Source organism: Barbus barbus (assembly GCF_936440315.1).
Source record: "Barbus barbus genome assembly, chromosome: 23".
Taxonomy (NCBI): Eukaryota; Metazoa; Chordata; class Actinopteri; order Cypriniformes; family Cyprinidae; genus Barbus; species Barbus barbus.
The window spans coordinates 5,981,221-6,001,899 of NC_136751.1; the positions used below are offsets into that span (position 1 = coordinate 5,981,221).

Sequence of the window (20,679 nt, forward strand, 5' to 3'; positions counted from 1 at the left end):
CACACGTGACAACCACATCATATCCTAAAACATGAAGCATTTATGTGTCACTATGTGTATGTTAACTACCAATTATTAAGTTATTCTATCATCATTATGTCTTCATTTACTTATTTTGAAATATATATATATATATATATATAGGGTACAATGTGGCTAAAGGCACACCTTAAGAAAAAATGTGCTATTCACTGCACCTAAAATGTATAATTACAGAAAAATTATATACGTTTGTATTGAACATTAATGCAGAAACAGATTTTGTGTGAAAACAAATCATTCAAGTTGTTTATTTTGTTTAAAAATCTTGTATGAGGTGGGAAGGGGGCCTTTTACCCACACACGGGGTAAAAGGCTCACGGTATTGATACAAATACTTCAGCTAAAATAATATATATTTTTTAATAATGTCTAAGTTAATACTGGTTCAAAACAATCACTTTAGCAAAGTTTGTACTATTTTCTGCTTATTTTGAAAAATAGAATGTATTTTTGTTCAATAAATATAATGTCATTAAAATATTTTAATATACAAAATATATTTTAAAATACAGAAACAAAATCATTTTAATAAAGATTTTAGTAAAAATTCTAAAACCATTGAAGGAGATTGTCACGGTGAAAATTCAATCAGTAACATGGGATCTAGGATGTTGTCCCGGACCACCCAGGATCTTTCCTCTGGTCCATAACCCTCTCAGTCGACCAGGTACTCGAGCCGGCTGCCCTGTCGTCGCGAGTCCATGATGTTCTTGACTTGGTACACGGAGGGTTGTTCCAGGATCTCTGGAGGAGGAGGCTCGTCCGGCTCGGGATGTTCTGGAGTGGAAGGAGAAAAGGTCTTTAGAAGGGAAACGTGGGGTGAATTCGATACCTGGGTGGTAGTTGGAGCTGGTAGGTGACCTCATTGATCTGCATCTGGATAGGGAACGGACCAATGTTGCGGGGACTCAGCTTTCTGCAGGGCAGGTGGAGTCGCAGATCCCGGGTGGATAACCATACTTGGTCTCCTGGATGGTAATTGGAAGCAGGGGCACGCCGGGCATCTGTGAAGCTCTTATGCCACTGCACTGCCTGTCGGAGGTGGATGTGAGCTGAGTCCCACACTCTCTCACTCACTCGGAACCAGTGGTCGACAGCTGGAACCTCCGAAGGCTCTCCCATCCACGGGAAGAGGCCCTGAGTCAGCTTTGTTGCTCTTTTGTTGTTTTTGATTGCTTCTATTGTCCTCCTTTGTAAGTCGCTTTGGATAAAAGTGTCTGCTAAACAACTAAATGTAAATGTAAATATATAATTTTTTCATCTAGTTACGAAAAAATGTCAGAATGTACACATGTAAAATGCCTTATTATTGTATTGTCAGAGACATTTGTGTTCTTCTCTCCAAGAATGATCCCCAATTACACAAAACTTGTCCAAGCTACACAGATCTGTAAATAATTTGCAGAGACAGAGGATGATTGGTGAGTAGAGGTGTTGAGGAGACGGAAACGAGCCAGGGAGCATATGGGCCGAGTGGGAGTGTTTGTGCGGGGGAGAGCTCTTTAATCTCAAAGGCCCACAGTCAGCTGAGGCAGCCGGAGGACAGAGTGTTAGAGTGAAGATCCCGCAGAGTGTTAGAGTCGCAGATCCCGGGTGGATAACCATACTTGGTCTCCTGGATGGTAATCGGAAGCAGGGGCACGCCGGGCATCTGTGAAGCTCTTATGCCACTGCACTGCCTGTCGGAGGTGGATGTGAGCTGAGTCCCACACTCTCTCACTCACTCGGAACCAGTGGTCGACAGCTGGAACCTCCGAAGGCTCTCCCATCCACGGGAAGAGCGGTGGCTGGTAGCCGAGCATGCACTGAAAGGGCGTGAGCCCGGTGAAGTTCTGTCGGAGGGAGTTCTGTGCATACTCGGCCCACGGAAGGAAACGGCTCCGCTGGTCCAGCTTGGAGAAGATACGGGCCCCACAGAGTTCCTCGAGTGCGGCAGGGACCAGGGGAAGTGGATAGGGGAGCTTGACTGTCTGGGAATTCAGAGCTCGATAGTCAATACACGGCCGCAAGCCCCCGTCCTTACCCACGAAGAAGAAGCTTGAGGCTGCTGGTGAGCTGGATGGCCGGATATATCCCTGGTGAAGAGCCTCCTTGATGTACTCCTACATAGCCTTGCGCTCCGGGATGGACAATGATAATACTCTACCCTTGGGGAGGTTATATCCAAGCAGCAAGTCGATGGCGCAGTTGAGGTGGTAGTTGAGTGGCTGCCTGCTTACTGAAGATATCCTGGAACGCCCTGTAATCAGATGGGACGGAGGGAGACACACTGGATTTGGGATTTGGATTTGACCCTCTAACTGTAGCACTCTCTATTCTAATTCGTTTTTTTCTATCTGTCTTATTTGCATCTATTAGTCTTCTTTGTATCTATCTGACCCTCTAACACTAGATTTTTTTCATCATCATCAGAGTTTTTTTTCTATTCTATCTACTTGTTTTCTTTAAAAAAATAGCTTTCTTTTTTTCCTATTCTACTTGTATTCTTTCATTAAAAAAAATGTTACGTGTACTGCGTTAGGCTATCCAAGACTTGGCATAGTGCTTGCATATTGTTGCTCTTTTGTTGTTTTTGATTGCTTCTATTGTCCTCATTTGTAAGTCGCTTTGGATAAAAGTGTCTGCTAAACAACTAAATGTAAATGTAAATATATAATTTCTTCATCTAGTTACGAAAAAATGTCAGAATGTACACATGTAAAATGCCTTATTATTGTATTGTCAGAGACATTTGTGTTCTTCTCTCCAAGAATTATCCCCAATTACACAAAGCTTGTCCAAGCTACACAGATCTGTAAATAATTCGCAGAGACAGAGGATGATTGGTGAGTAGAGGTGTTGAGGAGACGGAAACGAGCCAGGGAGCATATGGGCCGAGTGGGAGTGTTTGTGCGGGGGAGAGCTCTTCAATCTCAAAGGCCCACTGCAGTCAGCTGAGGCAGCCGGAGGACAGAGTGTTAGAGTGAATCAAGGGCTGCTTTACAAAAAGATTCTCCTCTGTTGTCAGCACAGATGCTCTCTACCAAATTGATCAAATTAATTTTTGCACTTAGCTGAATGAACTGAATGAGGGTCTCTTCTCACACAATGTTGGAGGTTGATTGAAGGTAAATGTAAAGTCATATTCTTTTGTTTAGTCACTCACTCATGTTGGGTGTTACTTTTCAACTTAACACAAAATGAAGAAAAACAATATCCAGTGTATGTTTTTATCCTAAATAAAATTTAAGGTATTAAATGTAGCATTTTTACATTTTTTTTTTAATTACATTTTAACAGCGTATTGTTATTACTCATACTTACATTTTGAGATACAGTATGTTTGTAACTTAACTGACACATCATTGTGTTGCAGACAATACCTCAAATCATGTGGCTGAAATCAAAGGTGTGCTGTTACTTTTCAAAGTGAACAGACTTACTTTTTTATTTATATTTTTACAATTGTGAAATAAAACGTTTCTATTTTATTCTATTTCATGGGAGAAACAGACTTCCATGATTTTCTCCTGGTGAGAAAATAGGTTGAAAAGTCCCAGAGGCTTAAATTAAAAGACCAGAGTCATATCCACAGTATTTAAAGATAAAGTTTCCAGGGTTTTGCATTGATGTCATAGTGGTGTCACTGTATATGTGATTATATCCACCATGCGTTCGTGTGTGTGTAAGTGTTTGTTTAATAGAAAGGTTCCATGAATGTTAAAGGTACTTCATGGAACCATAGATGCCAATGAAGAACCTTTATGTTTAAGAGTGTAGAGACGAGGATTAATTCTTTTGACCTGGGTCAGTTCATAACCACCTAGTAACCACTCAGAACAGCCTAGCAACCACACAGCAATGCCATGGCAAACACACACAATACCCATTGTCTTTTAGTGTAGTGTTTTATTTACAAATTCTATCACTGCATGTCACTTTCTTGGATTTTTACCTCTATTGTATATCGGTAACACTGAATTCAATGCTATCCCTTTTGGATCTGATATTGTCTCTTCTTGTCAGGATGTGACATTTTTCTGGGAAATATTGCAACAGACTGTGATGTATACAAAATCTGCTTTTTGTCCTAACGGTGATGCAGGTTGCGGAGACCCTGGTCACCAGGTTCTTTAAAGCGTCTGGCTACACAGACCGTAGATTTGAGGCTGGTGTGCTGACACCTGGGCAGAGAGCAGCTCGAGACAGTGACGATGTTGCAGCCTGTACACACTGGGATTTATTATGCATGCAGCACAGAGCATAAATAATGGAGCCAGAGCTTAGATAGCTGACTCCCAAGCCACTGCAAATGACTAGGTTATGCGTGAACTCTGCGCCCACAGGTCCTTCATCTCTTCTTTCCCTCTGTTGTCTAATTTGCCAGATTTAGCCATCGCATAGCGGATGTCGAACAGAGGGCGGAGAGGCATTCATGCAGCCCTGATGATTTCACGAACCGCATTATCCTTACAAAAAAGTACTGTGATGATACATTTGTACACTTATGGCATAACCATTAATGTTTTGATACATACCAAGATGCTTAATGATATTCTTATGCATGTACCATAGTGTATTACCTTGGTATGTGTCCAAAAACCATTAACCATTATTTTGATTATCAGTGTATGGAAAAATATGGTGAAGGTACAGTATGTTCACATGCCCTGTAGCTATTGTAATACAGCCATGGTATGTGAAAACCATGGTATTGGTACATATTCAAAAAATGCAGTGTTCGAACTATACTGTGGCCTTTTTTTATTTGTTGGAGGGGGGGGGGGGGGGGGGGGGGATTTACCGGCCTGAGTCCAACCCGAGCCACCATAATTTGCACCGCAGCGCCCCCACACCTTGATGCTCATGACAAGAATAGCATGTATATTTATCTTTATTGAAGTGAATTGGGTTCAAATCGCCGTCATGCATGAATGAATGATATTTTTGCAATTTTACACATAATAATCTAAGATGATCACATTACACAAAACTGAAATTGCACATCAAAATAACACATTGTCAAAATTTTTTGAGACCCCCCAAAATTTCACAAATCACGTTTTCAGGGGAGCCCATGTCTTATTAAGGGGAGCCGAGCTCCCCGGTAGTTCACACCCTGAAAAAATGTATTAACATAAGCATATTCATGCTACTAGCATTGTGCATACATAATGGTAGTAGCATAGTATATGTACAAAACAAATGGTATTATGGTACATATAAAAAAAATAAGGTGGTCCTAGTAATATAATTAATATTTTTAGGGAAATACTCCTCTCTATACGGTTCATTTTTCTAACTATTAAGCAAATGTCACTGAAGTTTTTTTTTTTTTTTTTTTTCTGAGGTAAATGTTACGTTTCAAATTTCATTGACAAACTTTATGGTTGAAACAGAGACTGAGTCATTACATGAGGCGTGATGACACATTTCTTTAAGTTGTGCTGTATCTTTCAACATACCTTCTGATATTCATTCATATTTATTTTGTGCTATAGCTAGTAGTAAAGAGAAAGCGATGTACATTTCACATGCGTTCTGTACCATCACGTTGCTTGAACTGAACCAGACTTCTGCTAGGCTGGTACAGCGATCAGTCACACCATATTAAAGAGAGCCAAGAACATAGATATGTATGCATAGATTACTTATTAGTGGCTGTTTCTGTGGTCAAAGCTGGTTCATGAATACTCAAGAGCAAGTTGACTGTGTGTGTATGTAACCATAGTTATCGCATGTATGAATAGCTGTAGCTAAACCTGTAATATTGGGTTAACAAATCATAATCCATCACATTCTCATCTGTGAAAGGTTATCCCATTTCTTTGGGAATTAAAATCTTGTTTTTTTTTTTGTTTTTTGTTTTTTATCTGGGTCTGTGTAAAGTTGTGCCATCTTGGAAAACTCATTGATTTTTATTGTGAGTGATTACACACTGACCGTTCCAAGATAGAGGATGCATCTATGTTTCTGAAGCAGTCAAATGTGGAACTTATAGGCCTACATATCTATGACCAAAACAGTATGTAGGGGTGTCATCCACTTAGGATTTACATAGTCGAATCGGAATTTTCGGATGTTGCCGATTAGTCGACTGATAGCGAGACGTTAGACAGTCATAAATACTGATGTTAACACACATGGAAAATGTGTAGCAGATGCCTCGTAGACACAAAAATAATGTTTTATGTTTTGATTAAAAGATGAAGATGACCAGTAGAATGAAGCAATTGATAGCAGGTTTTTAATCAATGGGATTTAACTCATCATTTATCTCATATAGATACGATTCATTATTTATACAGTATAATGTTAATATTACAATGTATAGGCTATCTGCACAAAATGCCTCGAATGCACAAGTGAACATGTCTGCGCGGCTCTGAATTTCTAACTCCTGTTGACGCATTTTTCACACAACAACGTGCAGAAACCCAGAAACTAAACTCTAAAAATCCACAGCATTTTATTAGATTAGATTAGATTAGATTAGATTCAACTTTATTGTCATTGCACATGTAAGGTACAGGGCAACGAAATGCAGAAATATTATATTAGTGTTCTCATTATAATGTTACATATATGACAGTCTCAGTCATAGTTATTAATATTCTGCATTGTTGTTTGTAGTGCTCGTGCTGCACGCTGACAAAATAATCATAATAGCACTACAATGAAACGCTTTACTGCTGAGCAGCTCAACCAAATGCATCCTATATGAGATAAATAATGTTCACAATATATATAAAACGGCTGAAATGTTTTGAAATCACTTGTACCCTACCTGATAAAAAAAATCCAGTCTTTCACTGTCAATTTGAGTTTTGTTAAAGATTTAAATCCTGCTGCCAAAATGTTCCTCTGTCGGTCACGGATTATGGAGAGTGAAACTTAAATCTATAGAGGTGGTTGGATTTATTCACGCACATTAAAATATTAATTTAAAGCTTCCTTTTTTTCAGATTCTTATTTACACCATTATCTTAATAGGCTGTATATTAAATTATTGGGAGAAAACCATTTATGTGAAATCAGACATTTGAGCAACCCTATATAGCCAAAATGGCATGATCATAACACCTCTGTGAATATTCGACCGTGAGATTGGTAGTCGAATCAGGCTCCACCTATCAAAGCATCAAATCTTCAACTATTCAGGGTCACCGCTAGTATTTAGTGATTGAATTTAGTAAGACAAATTACAGATTTTGAAAGATGAGACTATGTAAAGCTGAGATATGGTATTACTGAGATTCGTGTCCAGGAAATGGTGTTAGCATAGTACATATAAAAAAATAAATAAATGTGGCATTAGCATGGAACATGTCCAAAAAATGGTATAAACATGGTATTACATGTCCGAAAACAAACAAGGTCTGTTACTCTGGCTATTGTCCAAAAAACATGGTGTTAGCATGGTAAATTTTCAGAAAAAATAGCAAAAATAGTATTAGTATTAATATGGTACAGGTCCCAAAAATGGTATAAGCATGATATATATCTAAAAACCACAGTATTACCACATTACGTGCCCCCACAAAAAACTGTTAATATGTTTGTGAAACAACCTGAGATTTAGGATTGGTCCCATTGTTCTGCATAAACTCTCTAAGCACTGAAGGAGCAGATCTCCTGAGTGTTTCTAATTGGAAGGACTCTCAGTTAATCTACTGAGATATGTTATCGAGTTCACCCTGGGGGCTGAATATTTGAGACAGTTAACAGGATTTCTAATGTGGAGCGTCTGCCGTGTAGATCCAGCTGGACTTTGAATTGTAAAAACACAATTTTGTGTCTCACATAGATAGCCTATATTTGGACCACACATCCAAATTAATTTCCTTACATGGGTAAGTAGTACAAAATGACATTATGTCATCATTTCCAGTGGGAGACAAGAATTTACTTTGAGCCCAGATTTTCAGAGTGGGCATATGTCAATTGAAAATATGTGGTGGAAGCAAATTGATCTGTGGCTGTCATTATCATTGTTGATGGCACAGTTTAGTTTGTGTGCATTTTCTGTTCGTTTAATTTAGGATTAACAAGGTTTGCAGCATATATAACTCATTTGGCTTTCTTTATGAGGCAGAAGGCTTGTGCGAAAATACTACTTTCCCATCACTTTTTGCAGCACAACAATGATAAAATACACAGATTAAAGCATCAGTTATACCTTTAATTACTCACTTTTTCCCTTCTTCATGTTGTTGTCTGAGCGCAAAAAAAAGGCCTCTGTCCTTGTCGGGAAAAAAGAGAGAAAGAAATATGAAGTTGCCCAGCAAATTGTTATGATTATACGGCTGCAATTTTATATTGAGTAAATACGATTTCTGAACTCATAAGTTGGAACTTCCCAGGAGGACTTGAAGGCAGCGTAAGTGTCTTTCTCAAGGGTACAGTGATAGCTCATGCATCACCCCTTGCAGTGTTTGAACCCGCAACCTTCGGTTACTAACCTATAGACTACACACTCATCTTGTCCTTGCATTACATACAATGTCAAATCAATTTTTTTTTTTGTATTTTTTTTTTTTGTATGAATAAGCAATGTATTAATAAAGATTGCATTTATTTATTCACTTCTCAGCAATTATATATATATATATATATATATATATACACATTGCTACCACAATACAGAATATTATCACAAATATCAAATAATCTCAAACAGAACATATGCCCCCCTAGGGTAAAAGAATGACACATAGACTTTAGGATTATATCATAACAAGTTTCAGCTTTGTAAACCCTGTTTTTGCCTTTCTTTTTCCATCTGACCCCAGAGAGCGAGGAGTTCGGTCCAGTGTTCATTCAAGAGCCAGATGATGCAATCTTTTCCCTGGATTCGGATGATAAGAAAGTGATAATGAATTGTGAAGCCAGAGGAAACCCTGGTCCGACCTACAGGTACGGTTTACCAATTTCATTAACATGGATAAGATTTAATTAAATGGATAATAAATGACATTTAATTTCTCTAGAGTTTTACTGTGAATCCTTATTATCCCGTCTGAATGGCATTTCTGTTAGACTAATGCTAATGACGCAGATGTCGGACTTCTCTCTGTGGATTCCTAATCAGTATTGATATGATGTTCTAGAATCATCATTTTACTCACTAAATTGTACTGTCCTGTGATTCAGTGTATGAGCTACAGTCTCAAAGAAGTTGTATCTGTTGTATCCAGTGTATCTGTTTCTACCTGGAGGAGCCACTGAACATCTATAAGTATCAATAAGTATGAGTGTTAGTGAGGTTGAATGAACACTGATGAGGTTTTGAGTTCTGGGTTGTAATTTAGATCGATGTTCTTGTCTAAGATATTAAGACGCATAAGGTTGTATGCCAACCAGCTCTTCTGCATTTATAATGTGATGACTATATTCTATCAAAACCTAAAAAATACACATCTGAGACCAAACTGGACACCCCAAAACTAAGAAATTCTGAAATTAATTGTATTTTTTCAATTTAACCTAATGACCAATGCTTATGATATAATTTGTAAAAGTAAATGTTACCTATATTAGGAAATAAGTAGAAGCGTTTTCACTAGTGACCTTTGATTAGTTTCCTCAGTGTAGAAAACAGTGTAGAATGAATCGAACAATGCAGCTGATTTATTTATTTATTTTTTTTTTTCTATATTTTCTAATTGATTCATTGATTTTGCAGTTGGCTGATCAACGGAACCATTGTGGATTCAGAAGCAGATTTCCGCTACAGTTTGATTGATGGGAGCTTAATAATACACAATGCAAGTGAGGCCATTGATTATGGCAGATACCAATGTAGAGCTGAAAACAGCATCGGCACCGTCCTGAGTCGAGATGCCCTCCTGCAGTTTGCCTGTGAGTAATTTGACAAATTTTGGATGCTGAAATTCAGATTTTAGTACCATTGAGGAACTATCTTTTTTTTCAGTTTCATTTTACTAATTTGTTGTGTTTTTTTGTCATGTTTATTAGCTTTAGTTATTAAAATATATATATATTTCAGTTTTACTTATTTTAGTACAACAAGTTGCCTCGGCGTGTATTTTATTTTATTTTCCTGCTACAATTTTTGGGTTCATATATTTTATTAACTTTTCAGCATTGGCCAGGTTTAGAGTGAAATGTTTATTTATATGTATATTTTTATTTTTCTATTTCATACTGATATTATTCCCACACGGCATACCCAAATGCTCACCCTAAATCTGCCTCCTTCTAATGCTACTAATTAAAAGTAAATGCAATTAAAGTTATTCCCATGATGCTTCGAACCTTTCCTTAAAATCTAGCCCCTAAGTTTTCTTCATCAGATGGAAAAGTGCCCTTAATGCTTTGCTTCACGAAACAAGAGCAAAAAGGGCATATCTGTCCCTAGTAATCCCTTGGCTTCCCTCCAAAATATCATCACAAGCCACTGAAGCATGCAGCGTGGAGCTAGAGGTGCAATTGCTTGCTGGAAAACACATTGTTAGTTTTGCTTACAGTTTCCCCAGGAGCGATGGCCATTATAGCCTTATTGGCGTACCCAACGGGATTGTGTACTTCAGTATTCACTGCCCATGGTGTTTTCTGTAGAAAAACGAACATTTAGTGTATGTGTGATGTAACATCCTTACGAGCTGCAAATGCATTATAGCTGTGGTTAGGAAGCCTGTTTTTCGCTTCCCAGACTGTAATATTGAAGAGGTGTTCTCTTGTGTTCTCTCGCCTACATGAAGAATGGTATCTGCCTTTCATTTTCTGTTCTCTCTCTGCAAAAAACACCACAAACGAGATCGTAAAGTCATCCGGCCTTTTCTTTGTGTTTCCATATTAGCTGCCAGCCCTCATGAACACACTGTTCTTGTTTTTTTTTTTCTGTCGTCCTTGTCCGTCGCCTGGCTATAACCTTGCTCCAATCATTGTTGCCTATTCTGAAGGCCTGTCGGAGAGACAAAGGAAAGCTCCTGGCAGCAGACATTGGGATGCAGAGCTTTTCCCAGGCCTCCACATAACAAATGGCCACTATTCATCACCCTGTTGGACACCCAAGGATCTTTCACTCTTATTGGCAGGGGACAATCTCATGAACCTGACATGCGCAACCAGGTTGCGATAAAATGAATTAACCATTATTTCAACACCTTGGCACCAAAGCCAACATGAAACACTATTTACAACCTGTTTTACGTCCACATTGTATTTGTGAGTCAAACAGGAGAATCAGTGAGGAAAATGCGAGGTTTGACTTGATTTTCCACAGTTGATAGGACCAGAGTTGGCATTTGTTGAGGCTTGATTACATCACCTAAAAAAGTGAAACAATCGCATATTTGAATAACTGGCAAATCATGCAAATTAACACTAATAACACTTTTATTTGTGATGAACAACATTGAGACTCCTACTCTATGAAGCGGTTGAAAAACTCTACTATTTTGTAATCAAATTGCATCAGTACCTCCCAATAGTAATACTGAACTGATCAGGATTCACTCTGAACCTTCAGACTTTCACAAATCTAGCTGGTCATTCAAGAACAGAGCAATCTAAAGTGCTCTTAAAAGCTGCAAGAGCTGATTTCTTCTGGCAGCTACTGCTGTGCAATTTCAAAATGATTAAAGGCAATGATTCCCTGTGTGGAGTGCATTGGTTGAGGTCTCGGTTCATGAAAAGCAAACAGCTCTTCTGGCCGTCCAGCGGTAGGGGAGCATTTAGTTCAGATCTCTTTGTTTGCTGTCTTTGATTGAGGAAGCCGGGCATGAGTTTCCCAGAGATGGTCAATTCGGCCGTTTGGAGAGGGGCCTAGTCTTTCAGCCCTGCCACGGATGTGACACAGCTCTCCCCTGTTAAGAGACCTCTCACAACTCTTGCCAGGGAAACCGATTGGTTTGCACAGAGCTACCACAGCTCCCCTGGAGATTCAGAAATGTATTTTTATATGAAAAAGTGGGAGAGAAAGAAAACCGCTAGTCTGTATTCCTTTCACATTTTGTGTGTTGTGCCCTCAGTGCATTTCCTGTTGGGCTTTTTTTCCTGTCTCTTTGTTTTGAGAAACAGAACTCCCTGGTTCAAGCTAGTTACCAGGCCACACTTTGAAGACTGCAGGCAGAGGGAGTGTCTCTGATCTCACTCCCTTCTGAGATCAAGTCCTCTCTCAGCAGACCCCTCCAAAGTGGGAGGATGTGACTCAGGTATCATGGCTTGAAAGAACAAGCCTGTGGATATGTACATAGGGGTGGTTCTGTTCAGAAATCTACTGTGTTTGACCACAGAAAACACGGCCATCAGGAACTGGGTTCTCTGAACTAGAAAGTGGCTTCCAATTTAAAGGCCCTGATGCATTAAGGGTGCATAGCGGTTGTTTGATATTGCAAACTGGCACTTGTTATGGTTTTTTTATTATTATTTATTTATTTATTTTTTAATTAACAGGAAAAGGATGATTAACATGAACATTGATTGATTAACATGAAAAATTGTGGATTGGTGGATCTCATTGTGAATTGGTAAATTGGATAAAGGGGGGAAATTTATATTAGGACAATAGATTATTATTTTTATTTTTTCCCTGTGTCCATGTGTAAATTGTATGAGAGCATCCACTCAGTTTGCTTAATCACAATGTGTGAAATTTAAATACCCCTTAAAAAGGTCATGTATTGTCTTGACTGGCACACAATTATTGAAATGAGAGCATCAGTTCTAGCAGATTTTTATCTTATCTCCCAACCTCCCTTATAGTTGAGAACAGATGAATATCGATTTACCTTACAAAGGTCTCATTTTACCATCCAAGATGAGGGGTCAGGAAAATACGAGATGAGCTCTTGGAAAAGAAGAAAGAAACTCAGTCAACAGATTTTTATCTTTTCTATCCTAACCTGGATCCATTATTTTTGCATGTTTTTGACAGTCCTGTAAATGATGCCAATTTTAGCAGAACGGGTTGCCCTCATAATTTACCGCCGCTGTTACATTAGCAAGCGAAGAAAGAAATAAAACGAGAAAGGAAACTCGTTACATGTCGCCCCGCTCTCATGTTTCATGACCCTAGCTGTCTAAAGATATGTCATTTATCACATCTTTTCCTTTGACCATGTAGGAACAACAAAAGAAAATCTATTTTCCCATTTAGACTACAGCAGAGAGCATTGATTAGTTATAATTCATATGTCTAGAGTGAATTGACGAGGACCAGGGATAACGCGCTGATATGGAGAACAAGAAGGCGGTAGTGACAGTATAAATCAATAATCTGCACTGTTACAATGGGATTCCCAGCCTCTCCATCCTGGCTCTCTCGTGACAGTTTGTTGGAGGAGATCACCTTTCCAAGGCCATACATTACACAGCTCATACCAATCCTTCTTTCCTGCCTGGAGCTGGGGAGAAGCAACAGACGTTTGCTGCATTCCAACGGCCTGGCCTGCCAGACGCCCGCTTCACATAAATAAGATATAAACTATTGAATTGCTCTCTCTTAAACTTTATTTCTTCCTTTTCTTGAGTCCCAGAGAGATGTCTTGTCTTTTCTCAGCAGATGCTTTCTTTTTTGGTGGAAAAAAGAAACTTTGATCTCATTCTGTTTCATTGTGAGCAGCCCCCTGTCGGTTTGAGCATTAAACACAGGTGTTGTGCCTGTTGACGGCCCTTTGTGCTTTTGCTGCTGTGGAGCAGTGCAAGAAATCCTTGCTGATCACAAATGGACTGAAATGGCAGCTGACCAATATTGGATTTAACGGATGATGATACTAAGGTAGAGAATAGCCAATAACTGATTAAATAGCTGAAAGTTTCTAAAAAAACTAATAGAAATGAAAACATTCAATTCAATGAAAAATTGTTCTGAACTTAAAGGGATAGTTTACCCAAAAATGGAAATACTGCCATCATTTAAAAATACTGTGGAGATCAATGGGTTTGGTTACCCACATTCTTCTTCTTCTTCAAAAATAAAAATAAAAAATACCTTTAACGACTTAAAAAGTAAAGAGATACTTATTTAACTAAATTAAATCCACTAAAAATGTATGATTTTGTTTATGTATTTATGTATTTTCTATTCGTTATATGAAATTTAAAAATGGCATACAAGGGAGAGGAGGGGGGAAAAAAGTACTGTTTCAGTCTTCTCAAAATTTCACATTTAATTTAACATTACTTCCTGTTTCTTTGTAATTATTTGTTAGCAGTTATTTACTAGCAAAAATGAAAATTGTTTCAAAGGAAATAATACAGTATCATACATCATCAAAAATATATATATAGTACTTTCCCCAGCTGATGAATCACAGTAAATAAAAATTACAGCAATATAAAACACAGTAAATATAATTATTTTTATGGAAATAAGTAACATTTAGATTAAGCCAGGTTCTGTATATGTACACACATTTGAATGTAATCCCATGCTCATATTTTAGATGTGTTTATATTTTGCCTTGCTCTTATATTTATTTTGCACGTAACTAAGTTTATTTTCTAAGAACAGAGAAAAGTTAATTTAGTTAGTTCAGATATTTTTGAGCTTGAACACATTTTATCAGTGGATCGTACTGCAGTGAGACTTTGAATGCAAGAAAAAAAGTAATCGCAGCAGTCAAGCTCTTCACAAATGAAGGACTCCAATGAACAAACACTAGCAGTCTCTGCACAGAATTGAATGAGAAGAATTCGTTATTTTAAAAGATTGATTCGAAAACACAGAAACACCACTAACACACACAAACACTTGCTTTTTAGAGCTCTCTCAAACCCATGAGATTAACAGCTTCTCTGTAGTGGGGAGTGTTAACCAGTACGACTGAAAGGTTGGCAAGCTTATCTTCTGCAGGATGACTGTATTCATGCAGTAGCATCTGACTGTGCACAAATGAAGAGAGAAAGCTAAAGTGCTTTGGGGAATCAGAAGAATGGCAGACTATGAGTTAATGTTCAAAAAATGCTGTGTGACCAAGTGATGGAACATAGTGGCCAAACACAAGCTGTTCGACTTGAATGGCAAAATCACAATGAAAGGGAAATCCAGACAGCGTTCAACAAAGTATGCTGCTCTTCCTAGCGATGCTGGCAGCAGTGTTGAATGTCTGGGATTATGCATGTCTGTGCATGTCTATTGCTGTCAATTTTCATGGTTACACATTGTAATGATGGATAAAAATGCATGCAAAAGCTTCACAATAATTTCGGAGCCAGCATATGTGTTAGCAGCCTTGTTAAATCATTGACATTTGTTGTTTCAGATCTGAGACAAGACAGTTCAGCCTGGAAATGAATAAATGACATGAAATAGCATGCACTGATGAATCACAGTAAAAACCAGTAAAAAGGTTTTTTATTTTTTTTTATTTATTTTTTTTAAAAAAGGCAGGAAGCCTTATAGGCAGGAAGCCAGACGGCAGATGTCCACATGTCCAAAAAAAAAATATATATATAAATGATTTATAGTCAGAATAGCTGTTGGAGGACTATCAAAATATATTGATATTAAGCAGACTTTCTATTAACACTCTAATGACTAGTAAGTGACATGTATTTGCAAAGTTACTCATAGTCAGTAGAATGTCTAAAATGGACTATCAAAATAAATGTAATTACATGCATTTTTTAAAAATATATGTACAATGCGAAAACATGTATGTACAAAATATGTACATCGTATTAAATTATTAATTAAATTTGAAAATGCACAATATAAAATGGGTCCATTTTTTTTCTTTGTTTTTATTTCAATCATTAGGAATTGTTACTGTTTTACCATAATATTAAATTGTCAATATGTGGCACGTACTGGCAAAATGAGTTAGAATGCGTACAGGCTAATTTTGAGCTACAGGCAGAAAAACTGAAAAATGTTGATTTTGGTCAAATTTGAGGTTTTCACAAAAATGAGTTCATTAAGACCTCGTCTAGTGATCCCAATGCTCCAAATAGTAATTAAACATATAAATTAACTTTATTTGTACGTTTTCTGAGAGGAGTACCTTTTCTCCGCTCGCTTCTCACGCTGACTGTCTTCCGAAGCACCTGCATCAAGACACTGACAGCACGTAATCCCAATAAATATGCACACATACACACAGAATTACAGTTTTTAAGTATTCATGCAATCATAATATGTTATGTCTTAAGTGAACATTTAGGGAATTTTTGGGGGAAAACATTGGATATGTAACATTATATTAGATCCGTGTATTATGGCAGTAAGTCATAATATAGGCCATCCGTCGCATTAATGTTAATCAAACAATAAAAGAGGGAATCACTTTCTGCACTTGATTGAACTGCTTTTGTATGTATATATATATATATATATATATATATATATATATATATATATACACACACAGTGCCCTCCATAAGTATTGGAACAGTGAAGACAAAATTTCTCTGTTGGCTGTGGAGTCAAGACATTTGCAAATATGATTAAAAGATGAATATGAGACAAAACTACAGAATGTCACATTTTATTATTAACCGTTTCATTGACTGAACTGGCAGGATGTTTTGAGTCAAGATGGTTTTGTACCCTTCCAAATTCATTCTGCTACTGTAATCATACATTAAGTCATCAGTAAAGTTGAGAGGGCCTGTTCCAGAGGCAGCCATGCATGCCCATGCCATGACACCACCTCCACCATGCTTTACATATGAGGCTGTATGCTTGGGATCATCTGCAGTTCCCTTTTTTTCTCCACATTTTTGCTTGCCCATCACTTAGATAAAGGTTCATCTTTGTCTCATCGGTCCATAAACAGAGTTCAAAAACTCTTCTGACTCACCTTTGTGCTTTTTTGCAAACTCTAATTTTGCCTTTCTATTTTTGGTGCTGGTCAGAGGTTTGCATCTTGCTGTGTAGCATCTGTAATTCTGTGTCAAAGTCTCCTGAGGATGGTAGATTGTCAGAGCATCACCCCAGCTTTCTGGAAGTTGTTGGTGATTTTACAGACATGTCTTTTAGGGTTCATTTTCACAGCTTTTATGATTTGTCTGTCATCAACTAATGTTGTTTTCTCAGCAGATCAGGTAGTTGTTGTTTGCTGATGTTGCTGGTGGTTTCTTGATTTCTCCATGCCCTTTGTTTTTGCTATAGCTCTAACTGACTTCATCAGTTCTTTTAGCATCCAAATTGCTTGCTTTTCTCTCAAAGTCAGCTCCCGCACCAGTCACATGTTTAATTTGAAGAAATAAAATAAAAACATTTTTTTTTTTTTTTTTTTTTTTTTTTTTTTATTTGTGTTTAACCCTCTGCTGCAAATTCTTTACCTAATTTGTGTTTTTAAAAAACGGAATCCAGTATTTGGCAATAATATAGTTCTATCATGACAACTCTCTGAAGATTTTAGCATGGTAATGTATATGACAATATTTATGTATTTGGTCTTGGCAGAATAGCTATAGACCTGCTGCTGCTGGATTGCTGCTGCTGTTGGTTATTGCTGTAGTTATAAATTATTGCTGCTGTTGCTGCAAGCAAGTACAGGAACTTGCTACTGCCAATGCATATGTCGATACAGTTCTGTGAGTATTTTAAGACCTACTCTTGCTGCATATAAAATAGTATATAAAATATAAATTAACAGATCTATACAGGTGGAGCTGGGGAAGGTGGAGGGTTTCAGAGGAACCCTGAAAGCTCCCTACAAAATACTCAAGTGGATGTTAACCAGCCATTTAAGTGTAAAGCAGCATGGTCATTGGCTGCGTATGCAACATGAACCAATTAGCTTGTGCCGTTAAAAAAAAAGTCGATGAACACTGTGAACATTGACAGTTACCTTAAGAACCCATCAGCCCACCATCTAGCGTTTCAGGATAGAACTTGGCATTATAACAAGAGGCTTCTCATTTTATGACCAAGGACACCAAAATAAAAAAATACAAAAATTATCAATCAATAAATCAAGCAATAACTCAATCAAACAAAAAAACGAATAAATACTTCCTGGTCTCATGGCATTTATGTACCTGGGTGCACTTTTTAGCATGAAATACGTACCAATAAGTACATATCACTGCAGTATCCAAAATAAATTAACACTAGAGGCAGTAAAGCGCCGACACCATTTATTCCTTTTCACACAAATGTACAGAGTTTCGATTAAAAAAGTGTAATTTTTGCACAGTTACTTTAAGTAAATTAATATCATGCTATGACTTCAAAACAATATTAATATGCTGGGAGATTTGAAAATGATACTTTTGAACGTTAGCATCACACATATTCAGCTTCATATCTATGGGTTTTCATAGACAGTATGTTTGTTCGGTAGCTCACGGAGTACGGAGATGTACTTGAGAAACAAGGAGCTCGAATCCCGTGTAACTACGGTTCGATAAAACAGTTCAAATCTGCATAATAAGGAAGTTCAAATGGCACGGTTGCAACAACAAATACGTTTTCATATCAGTTTTGCATTTGTTAACACTATCGGGTAGGTTTAGGGTTGGGTTTGGTGTAGGGCATATTTACAAAACAATAGAGCATTGACTTTTAGCAACAGTCCCTGGATATTTGACTTCTGAACCGCCACAATACGTTCCTGAAGCCATGTAATAAAGACACAGCAATATGTACCTATATCAACGTAATAAAAACATGTGAGGGCTTACGTATTGAACCCATGTTTTAGCGCCACTCAGTGGACATTTCTCTTTGAAACTGCGGCGAAATGTGTAGTAAGGTAAGTAAAAACAGCGTCGCACACAAAGTGCACAGAGGTACATATTTTTCCAGGTTGAGACCAGGTTGAATAAATAAAAAATAAAATAAAGGACGATGTTATGTCCCATGTAAGTAAATTCAGTACATTTTAGTACAATGCAATAGCATCGTCAAGAAAGAGGAAAAGAGGAAATAATATCTGGGTTAAAATGACCGGAACACAACATGAGGGTAAAGTGTTTTTTTATGTTTGCTGTGCCCCTTGGTTTGGCTTCTTTTAATTGAAGAGCACTGGGCTTCCAACTATTTCATGATTTATTTTCACTTTTTTATTATATGAGGTATGTAAGGTATTATTGGGTTAGCTCAGTTATTTGTGCGTTTTATCTGCCAACAAAGAGCAGGTTAAAAAAGCAGTTTCAATTGGACTTTGCCATGTAAAGCACATATGTCAAATGTTACTGCAATATTCGTGAAAAGTTTCCTCGCTTTTTGTTATGTATTTCTTTTCATCTTTGAAGTCAAGGTGTTTCTTGTGGACCTGTGAGCTTTATTCTGCCATACTGTACACATATAGATGTCTATATATTATGTCAGAGCACATGTCAAGGTTGTGCTTTTCAAATCATACGTTCCACCAGAGAATATAGCGGTCTGTCAGATGTTATAATAGACAGGGGCAAAGATCAGCTATTGTTTAGTAGAAGTGATTTACCGCATTGTTGTGTCAAAAGCAGTCATGTTAGCCTAGATACTTTAAAACCTTCAGTCAGGACAGACCAGATGCCTGTTGTGTTTTGCACTTCCCTGTCTGCCTGTTACTCATACGTTCACTTTAGACCCAATATGACATTTGTTGAATAGAGCTGATGAATAGATGTAGTGTATAGTCACAGTATGGGTGTGGAATGTGGATGTTGTTTCACGTTTATTTGGATTGTGTTGATTGATATGCAGAAATTAACCACGCTTGGTAGTTTTTCCCAGGCCCCCCGACGTCACTGTTGCTGTGTGAAATGAAAACTGCCTCTCTTCAGTCTGAAAGGGGCTAATCGACACCACCCAAGACCGGGGCAGATGAAACAGCTCGTCTCCTGTCCCATAAGCTCTGTCTTCTGTTCTGTCTCAACCCACAATGAGAAGAAAAAAAAAAGATTAATTACCCACATGTCTATGTCTGCTGGAACTCTTTCACATAGTGCATACAATTACATGGAAAAATAAATAATTATATGTTTATAAATAATTATAAGAGCCATACTTGACGGAAAGTTGCTGAATTTGCCACTGCTCTTAAAAAAGGAATAACAAGCGAGATCTCTTTATTACCTCAATTGTACTTATTTGTATTGAATGTGCAATTATAGTGTAGATAATATAAATAACATTAAAGATTGTTTCTTAATACACTTATAAAACTTTTCACTTGACTTGATTAGAAAGTGTACATATTAAAGTACATTGTAAAGTATTTTAATAATCTGTTGTTGTGTATTAATGAAGCACATTAATTTATTTAATGTACTGACTAACATACTAAATTAACTGATTATAATTTTAACTGTTTAGATTTCTGTCCTGGAAATGAAACAAAAATACGAAAATAAAAGCTGTTTTCCCCCAGTGTACATTTAAAAAAATATATTGTTTAAAAAAAATGTAAAACAAACATAACTGAGAAGTTGTCTTGTTTACTCCCTCTAGATCTGGAAGCTAGTTTTAATTAGCTAAAGCTGTTTATCACTTGCTTTTGTTGCAAGAGCCTAGAAAAAAGTTGTTATTGTTTAGTTGCACGAATGTGACTGCTCGGCCAAATTAAGTGTAATTCCAGTCGAACTCTGGTTGTGCCATTATATTTGTTGATATGTCAGCACAGCGATGCTTAACTGGGACACTTATTGATTTGCTGACTGCCATAAATGCTGCTAACGTTTCATGTCCATTTGCACCTTGTTACCAAGAGCTTAGAGAAGTATAAGTTCTAAGTGCCAAAATGACCTTTAAAA

General features: G+C 37.4%; 1 protein-coding gene across 1 annotated transcript in view; it reads left to right on the top strand.

Moving 5' to 3' along the window:
- cntn5 (contactin 5) overlaps positions 1–20,679 on the top strand; it is a gene marked incomplete at its 5' end in the record, with an annotated part of 143,570 nt that overhangs the window by 6,298 nt on the left and 116,593 nt on the right. The window contains 2 exons of the mRNA XM_079373669.1: positions 8,814–8,937; positions 9,707–9,882. Of these exons, the coding sequence (XP_079229795.1) occupies positions 8,814–8,937; positions 9,707–9,882 (300 nt within the window). The remainder of the gene's footprint in view (positions 1–8,813; positions 8,938–9,706; positions 9,883–20,679) is intronic.